This window comes from Macrobrachium rosenbergii, chromosome 1, assembly GCF_040412425.1.
Source record: "Macrobrachium rosenbergii isolate ZJJX-2024 chromosome 1, ASM4041242v1, whole genome shotgun sequence".
In the NCBI taxonomy this organism is placed as follows: Eukaryota; Metazoa; Arthropoda; class Malacostraca; order Decapoda; family Palaemonidae; genus Macrobrachium; species Macrobrachium rosenbergii.
This window is the reverse complement of record NC_089741.1, coordinates 62,478,018-62,487,716: the sequence shown is the minus strand read 5'-3', so window position 1 is coordinate 62,487,716 and position 9,699 is coordinate 62,478,018. Positions and strand designations below refer to the sequence as shown.

General features: G+C 37.3%; 2 protein-coding genes across 2 annotated transcripts; both read right to left on the bottom strand.

Moving 5' to 3' along the window:
• Nucleotides 1–1,658: 1,658 nt before the first annotated feature.
• Nucleotides 1,659–2,204, bottom strand: LOC136840580 (uncharacterized). The gene has a single exon (XM_067107224.1). The coding sequence runs from the start codon at nucleotides 2,202–2,204 to the stop codon at nucleotides 1,659–1,661; it is 546 nt and encodes a 181-aa protein (XP_066963325.1).
• A 5,329-nt stretch (nucleotides 2,205–7,533) lies between these two features.
• On the bottom strand, nucleotides 7,534–9,300 carry LOC136840579 (uncharacterized). Its single transcript, XM_067107208.1, has 2 exons — nucleotides 8,902–9,300; nucleotides 7,534–7,668 (listed from the first exon to the last, which is right to left on the bottom strand). Exons 1-2 carry the CDS (start codon nucleotides 9,298–9,300, stop codon nucleotides 7,534–7,536), a joined length of 534 nt encoding a protein of 177 aa, XP_066963309.1.
• Between the last annotated feature and the right edge of the window lie 399 nt (nucleotides 9,301–9,699).

Sequence of the window (9,699 nt, the reverse complement as noted above, 5' to 3'; positions counted from 1 at the left end):
CCAGTGTGAGAACCTATCTCTCAGCGACCGTTTGCAACCCTGTTACTTCTCTAATTCTGCTGTTTGACATCTTATCCCTCTAATTAATTCCTAATATTCTTCTGAGCGCCTTATTTTTAAATGCTAAGAATTTAGTATCTGAAGTCACTGTACTGTACCATGACTCATGCCCATAAATCAAAACACTCCTCACCTTTACCTTAAAAATTTTGATTTTTGTATGCACAGAAAAACTGCTCATTCTAAAAATGTTTAGGCATTCCCATTGCCTGATGAGCCTTTTTTAATCTTTCCATAAATTCTGTGCTCAGGGAACCATCCTTATCTAAATAAGTACCTAATTATTTAAACTTATCCACTTGCTTTGCAACCATGCCTTCAATTAGACAATCCTGTGCATTTTCAAAATACATATTCATGACCTTAGTTTCTCCACTGTTCATAACCAAACCAACCTTTCGACTTTCACTCACTAGACAATCCAACACTCTCTGCATCTTTTCTGGTCCCTCGCAGCTCAAAACTATATCATCAGCATAATCTAAGTCAAGAAGTTTCCCTTCTCCCCACAGTATACCTGCATTCGTTCCTCTTTTAACCTTTCTCATAGTAATCCACGACCAATACAGACAACAGAGGAAACAGAATGCCACCCTGAATCATACCAGACTTAACTCCAAACGGATCACTCAAACAATCATCAACCATCACTTTATAAGATGTGCCCTCAGGCATGTTCATAACAACCCTCACAAGCTTTTCCGGTATTCCGTAATGCCTCATGATTTTTCCCATAGTCTGTCTCGAAATACTATCAAAGGCCTTTTCAAGATCAACAAAACAGAGACTTAACGGAGTTTTCATTTCATTAGCTTGCTGCATTAAACACCTAACTACGAAGATCTGATCACTGTAGCCTTGTCCCTTTCTAATACCGGCCTGTTCACCCCTCAGAGTACCATCAACCACTGGCTCCAACCTATTCAACAATGCAGAAAATTTTCAAGGCTACAGGTGACAAAGTGATTCCCCTCCAATTACCACAAATATTCAGATCTCCTTTCTTTGGAACTTTCATGATCACACCATTCTTCCAACCTGGTGGTATTATCCCTCTCACCCAAACTCATTGAATAATATCTTCAAGACAAATACTAATCTATCCTCCTACACTTTAGACATTTCTGGGAATAAACCAACCTCTCCTGGTGCCTTATAATCCTTCAACTGTTTTATTGCCTTAACTACTTCTTCTAGCCTGATCTCACCTTCAATATTTGAATCTTCCTAAGCAGGCGGTATATCCTCTTCTGGGGGGGGGGGACTGGTCTATTAAGAACTGTCTCAATGTGTTCTTTCCATCTATTCCTGATTTCAACTTTTTAGGTCAATAAATTACTTCCATATTCCTGACTGGTATATCCCTACACTTACCAGTACTGCCACTCAGCTCTCCAATTGCTTTGAATGCTATCCTTTGACTATGACCATCATTTTTATTCGTTAATTTTTCACTTTCCGCGACCTTTTCATTAACAGATCTTCTTTTATCTCTCTTAGTTAGTCTTTTAACTTCTGAATCCCAACCCAGGTGCTTACTTCTTGTTAATTCAAAATCCTCATCATTAACAAAATGCATCTCACCCCTCAATTTTGCTTCACCTCTCTTTTTGATCATACCACCATGTTTCCTCAGACATCCACATCTTTTTCCTCAATCTGTGTCTCCTCCTGATCATACAACCAGCAGCCTCATACAAAGCTTCATTCACATCCCCCGACATCTCACCTACACTTCTCCCTCCATCCTCCAAAGTTTCCAACACCAAAAACCTGTTTCTGCTTTGTATTCTAAATTCATCCTTTTCCTCTCCTTCCCTTCTAAGCATATCAATATCGTACCTATCAACAACAGGTTTTCCCTTCTGACTTTTTAGCTTAAGTCTTATTTTTGCAAAGCTGAGTTTATGATCACTACCAATATCTGCTCCCCGATTATCACGAACATCTAGCAAAGCGCTTCTATGCCTTTTACTAACAGTAATATGATCAATCTGCTTTTTATATTTTCCACACGGTGACACCAATGCCATCTTGTGTAAATTGTGATGTAGAAAAAGTGTGCCCCCAATAACCAAGTCATTTGATAGACAGAAACTCCCAAACATCACGCCATTCTCACTCATCCCACCACCAACAACCATCTTCCCCATACAAGCCTCAAATCCCTCATTCAAGCAGCCCATTATTCCATTCAAGTCTCCAACACAAATCAAAACATCTTGTCTAGCAACTCTTCCTATTCCTTCCTGCAGCTTTACATAAAATGCGACTTTCCTTTCATCAGGTGCATCATGTTACCATGATCTGACTTGAACAGGGCGTAGGTCAATCGCTCGTCCATAGGATCCCATTCACATAGAGCCTTCTCTGCCTTGTATCCCAACGGCAATCTAACTCCTTGATAACGCATTCTATCCCATAAGCCAGACATAAACAAACATAAATTATTCTCCAAATCCAATTTATCGATTCCAGTTAATCTTGTCTGTTACAGCAAACATGTCTAATTCATAACTCTGAAAAACTCACTACTCTTCAATTTTGCTATCCTGATTTATATATATATATATATATATATATATATATATATATATATATATATATATATATATATATATATATATAAATTATGTGTATATATATTACTCTGTATCACCAAATGTCACCGTGAAAGCACTGTGTGGACTTGGACAAACCCTATGGTACATCTACATATATACATTACATTTTCCGATATCAAACCTCTCCCCAGTGCACGCATACATATATTGCAAAGCGGGAGACCTCTTAGTAAACCAACTCAACCTCCAAGCTTGCAATAACGTAAAATATAGTATTGTTCATACAGAGGAAGGGCGTGAGAAAACCAGCCCTTCCTTAATTCTCTCCATGCTTCCCCCTTTGGTAAATCTCTTAATCTTTCCTAAACCTGGTGACTGCTTTGAAAAGCCTCTTTCAGGTGAATGCGAATGGAGACAAAATCCTGCCTCACGGATGCATCGGGTCACCTGGATTGGAAGGCCCACACGAGACCTCGACATAGAAAATGGAAGATCACAGCCCTTGTGACTTGGCCACCATCTTGACCGTCAAAAGCAGACGTTAGCATTCCGAGCGCCATCTGAGAGGAAAGCAAAAATAATCCACCGAGGTCATAAGAAGCGGGGTACAGTGGCATCGCCCTCAGAAACCCATTTGGTAGCAGACTCTTCACACTTGCCCCCTAGACTGCTCCTTCTTGAGCTTGTCCCTTGTGGCTACCTTCAGCCCCCCTAGTTACTTACCAGTATATCCCCGTCTTATGATCTCGCTACTTTGAGATCACCAGGTTCTTAACAAAAACAAGCAATTGGGCTGTAATGACTAACGAAAGGTGACAAGCAAAGAAGGAGCAGAACAAAATGAAAAAAATAACCTTACGATTAATTTATTATATACAAATGTACAAGTGAGTCAGGTCCACTTACAAACAAATCAAATAAATATACATAATGGATTAACAATAACAAAGCAGCAACAGTAAAAACCCAATTAAATAGTTTAATCTCAATAAACAATTCATAAGCAGCATAACCATTAAAAAAAGCATAACCATAAAAAAAAATCATAAATAAAACCACAGCATAAATGCAAAATCAGTTAAATACATGTTATGGTAAATACAAAACCTGGCAGTAGAATACATGTTCTAATAAACACAAAACCAGGCAGCATAATACATACAAAAACACAGCATTATAAATGAATGAAAAAATTGTAAAATAAAGCTTACAACAAATTTAAAAACAGGCAGCATAATCCAAAAACAGGCAGCATAATACAGTAATAGTAAAATGAGCATACAAGACATACAGTCACAAACATACAAACTCCTAAGAGTTGTCGAGACAGCCATTTGCTGCCGAAGGAACAAATCCTCACACAGATGACCAACAACGGTTGAGCCATCGAAACATCCTCAGAAAACTGCGGCTGAAGCCATCACCCTCAAGGTGATCCTCACACAGATGACCAACAGCAGTTGAGCCATCGAAACATCCTCAGAAAACTGTGGCTGCTGCCATCACCCTCAAGGTGACCCTCACACAGATGACCAACTGCGGTTGAGCCATCGAAACATCCTCAGAAAACTGCGGCTGCTGCCACCACCCTCAAGGTGATCCTCACACAGATGACCAACAACGGTTGAGCCATCAAAACATTCTCAGAAAACTGCGGCTGCTCCCATCAACCTTGAGGTGATCCTCAGAAAACTGCTGCTGCTGTGTTCTCGACAGACCATTGTCGAGAACCTACCGATCTGCTTTCCAAAACCAGACATGCTCTTGTCCTGGACCTGACTGACGAAGTCTGACACCATCCAACAGACATCAACTCACCAGCAAGGAAAACAAACACAAACAAAGGAAGCAACAAGGGAACAATCAGCCAAAAATTATTCTCACACCTCCCTACCTAACAGAAATAAAAATTTACAACATTTTTTTTTCAATCACAAAAATACTTCCCCTGATGCTGCCACACCCCCACCAGCCAAAACAGAACCAATCCTGGCAAGGCTGCCAATCTTATTTTCTCGCTAGTTTGAGATCACCAGGTTCTTAACAAAAACAAGCAATTAGGCTATAATGACTGACGAAAGGTGACAAGCTAAGAAGGAGCAGAACAAAATTAAAAAAATAACCTTAAGATTAATTTATTATATACAAACGTACAAGTGAGTCAGGTCCACTTACAAACAAATCAAATAAATGTTATACATAAAGAATTAACAATAACAAAGCAGCAACAGTAAACACCCAATTAAATAGTTTAATCTCAATAAACAATTCATAAGCAGCATAACCATAACAAAAAAAATCATAAATAAAACCACAGCATAAATGCAAAATCAGGCAGTAGAATACATGTTATAGTAAACACAAAATCAGGCAGCATAACACATACAAAAACACAGCATTATAAATGAATGAAAAAACTGTAAAATAAAGCTTACAACAAATTCAAAAACAGGCAGCATAATCCAAAAACAGGCAGCATAATACAGTAATAGTAAAATGCGCACACAAGACAAACAGTCACAAACATACAAACTCCTAAGAGTTGTCGAGACAGCCAATTGCTGCCGAAGGAACAAATCCTCACACAGATGACCAACAACGGTTGAGCCATCGAAACATCCACAGAAAACTGCGGCTGCTGCCATCACCCTCAAGATGATCCTCAGAAAACTGCTGCTGCTGTGTTCTCAACAGACCATTGTCGAGAACCTGCCGATCTGCTTTCCAAAACCTGACTTGCTGCTGCCCTGGACCTGGCTTGCTGCTGCCCTGGACCTGACTGACGAAGTCTGACACTATCCAACAGATGTCAACTCAGCAGCAAGAAAAACACAAACAAAGGAGGCAACAAGAGAACAATCAGCCAACGATTGTTCTCACACCCCATGATATATCTCCCCCACCTTCCTGGTGAAATTCAACAAGCCCCTCCAAGGTAACATCCTGATTTGGGATTATTTCAACAGTCACATATCTTTTGATCTTCTACTAAATCCCATTTTCTTTTCTTAAGTGCAATTTCTCACAAGATCTGACTTAGTACAGTGGTAACTTTAACGTAAGCATCTCACACAAGAATCAAGTTATCTTGGCACCATCTGTGTGACACTCAACTCACCCGATATCGCTATTTTTCCCAACCATAACTGCTTGCATTCTCAGTTGCAGATGGTGTTGTTAGCTGTGGAAACAACCGCTTGTCTTGTGCTCCTTGCCGTGGTATAGCCACTACAAGCTTCTCTACAGCGTCCTTTTCAAGAGGATTACCCACTATCTCTTCAGTATTTTTAAACAGCTGTAATATTTGACCACTTGGCAGAACTTCGTTTTACCTGCCTATTATCCCCCATTCTTCTGATTTAAGTGTTTTAATGTAAATATATTCAAGTTAACAGAAACCCAAGTGTTTATCTACAACATTTCCTTGTTGACATAAAGACCCAAATACACTGTCAATCATGACTGTACAATATCCATGTTTGTGCAAGCATATCCTTTGTGAGTGCATGTGACTAAGTGTTTGCGCAGATGATTGAGTATTGTTTGCTCTATCATAGTGGTTACAGCATCATGAGTGATAGTTAGTGGCAATGATTGTGCCAACAGCTCAGTCTTTCCTTTGCCACCTTGGCTAGTACACGGGACTCTCAGAAATTTTGGAGAGAGTTCATACAACTGTACCAAGATTTTCCTGCCTTATGGAAAATAAAAAGTGAAGATTATAAGAACAGACTTAAAAAGTGAATGTTACTTAAAATTAATTGAAAAATTACGAGAAATAGACCCGGATGCCACTCCATCCAACTGAAGAAGGTGATGAATAGTATGAAGTCAGGTTGTGGTTTCGATATCTACACGCCTTCTCTGTGGTATTTCGATGACCTAGCATTCCTTCGTGACCAGGAATTGCAGCAACACTGAGTGTCAACGATGGATGATGAGGAAGAAGTTGGTAATGAGGATCAATAGATAACATTGTAAGTATTCATGCTTTTTATTAACATTATTAGTAACATAAATAAGTTCTTAACATAACTATAACATATACTGTATATATATATATATATATATATATATATATATATATATATATATATATATATATATATATATATATATATATATATATATATATATATATATATATATATATATATATATATATATATATATATATATTATAATTAAGCTCACATTGATATGAATATTATAATTTACAATTTAGTTTAATGCATTATATGTCAATCCTAGATTCTTGCCATGGAACAGATCCTTCATTACTAAAGTAGTTACAAAATGCACGCCTTATATCATTAGCAGATGAAGTTTCATTATGTGTACATGTTTATGCCAGTGGAATTGGTTGGTTGTCAGATCTCCAATTTGCTTCACTGACCTGCCTACTATCCACATCTTCCATATCAAAACCAACTTCTAGATATGCTTGTACGTTTTGTTTCCTTAAGTAGTTATGGAGACAGCAACATGCCATAACTACTGTCGAAGCTTTTGCTGGGTAGACATTAATGGTTGACAAAAGAACTCTAAATCGAGCTGACATTATCCCAAACACATTTTCAACAATCCGTCGAGCTCGTGACAATCTGTAATTATAAGTAGCTTGTGATTTGGTCATGTTCTTATATGCAAAAAACTTCATTAAGTTATCTAGTAAAGGGAATGCATCGTCTGCCACGAAAACATAAGGCATAACTTCTGGACACCCAGACATAGTATTTGGCTCAGGAATACTCAACGGTTTTTCTTTCAGTTTCTTACCAAATTTAGTGTTTCCAAACACCCCACCATCCGAAACTCTACCATTGGCTACTACATCAACCATTATAAATTCATAGTTGGCATTAACAACTGCCATTAGCACAATGCTGAATGTATGTTTGTAGTTATACTAATATGAGCCAGAGCCAATGGGCTTCTTAATTTTCACATGCTTCCCATCAATTGGCCCAATGCAATGAGGAAACTGCCAAGTCCTCTCAAATCCAGTGGCTACTTCTAACCATTCATTTTCTCTTTTGGGGATCTGTAAAAAGAATTTACGATAAATGTTTGTGTCATAATCATCCTATTAATCAGTTATAAACATTATTTTCGTTATTATCATGATCAGTATCTTTCCTCATTACTTATTTATTGGAATATTTTCATGAATGATGTTTTTTTTTTCTAACTAAAAGCTTTTGGATAGATAAACACTCTAAAAGAGCCATTTGTTTCTCATTTTTATAAATACTGTACCTTTTATTGAATTATACACTTTTTTGTTTTGAAAATTTCTGTATTTTCCTCTTATTTCTTTGTTTTCCTTTTTTTGATATATAGATTTCATAAAGGTCAACAAATAAAAAACTCTTTTAGTCTACTGGGACATTTCTCCCCTACTTACGTAAAAAATGTCATGAATTTTGGTGAAAAAATAAAGGAGTACTTGCAATTTAGGTTAGGTTATGTTAGTTTAGTTCTAGGTTAGATTAGGTTAGCATATTTGCATATGTTTTGCACCCAGAAATTAGATGGTTACCATTGTAAACTCTAATAGGTATCTCTTTTTAATATTTTGCAGACCCTGCCCACACATGACACTGAATCACAGGAGGTAGCTTCTCACAGGCCAAAGAAAAAATGAAAACAGATATGGAAAGTAAACGTTACGAAGCTATTTCTCTAGCATGTCAACACCTTCAGGAAAGTAACGACCCCAATGATATACTAGCAAAGAGTTGGACACAAGAATTTCGTAAGGCGAGTGCTGAACAGCAGACATGCCAAGAAGGGTGTCAATGATATTCTTTTCGAGGCACGATTAGGAACATTACACAGACATAGTGTTAAAATTAATGAAAATTCAAATGTTCAGACTAGGCCTTCCACACCTATTTCTGTCCTGTCCTCCGACAGCAATGCAAGTACCAGTGGAGGTAACATTACTATGGGGAATATTGTCCCGGCTACAGATACGACTGGAGTGCAAGTTTACAAAACAATTTCAGAACTTTTTAGTGATCCCCAGTACACTTTGTAAAATAAAGTACATTAGGGCATATTTTTGGTTGAAATAATTATGCATTTGTTTTTATTCCCAGTAGGAAATTCACATTAGGCCATATTGGTGATGGATTTAATTATTATGTATTTTTTGTTGTTCTCAGTAGGAAATGCACAAATTTATTAAGTATTAATGTAATAGATATTTGGCCAATTATACTGTTTAAGTAATATTACTATTCTCAATAAATCCTATTTGTGTTATCATTACCTTATTTAACTTAGTGATGACAGAACTACAGGTTTCTATAATGATGCGACCAAGGCTTTGTGGAGAGATAGCTGTAGTGAACATAAGCTCCTGAAATGTTTGTCCAAGAGCCAGGAACCGAATAGTACTGGAAAGCCTTTCACTTGGTGAAATACATTCTCTCAGCTTAGTATCCATTTTAACTATGAGAGGCATAGTCTTCTCCAGCAATCCCATAAATGATTCTCTGTCCATGCGTAAGTATTTGTTGTAATCTGAAGGAGCAGAGACAAGCAATTCCTGTAGAAGGTTCTTTTTTTGAACAAATCTTTCATCCAGATCTTTCTTTTCACAATTTTTCTTTTCCTCCTCCTCGTCCAAAGCCAAAATAACGGCTATGCATGCAGCCTCTTTACTCATCTTCATTCCTCAAGCTCCAAGAGTCAACTAATGGTTGTGTAATTTTGATAATAGTGTGTGGCTAAAACACTGATTTCGCAGTCTCGAAGATTGTACAGTCAAGATTGACAGTGTATAGGGGCCTTAAGGCCTTCAGCCCAACTATTTTCTTTGGAAGTTTCTACCTGACCTAGCAACTGCAGTCAGAACCCATAATTGTTATGATAAGTCTCCTGTCCCTGTCCATCAGCTAAACCCTAGAAGTGGATCCCTAAGCCAGAATAAAGTAAGTAGGTCAGAGTAAAAAACCTATATATATATATATATATATATATATATATATATATATATATATATATATATATATATATATATATATATATATAGCTTTTTCATTCGAGAAACATGCCAAGTGCCATT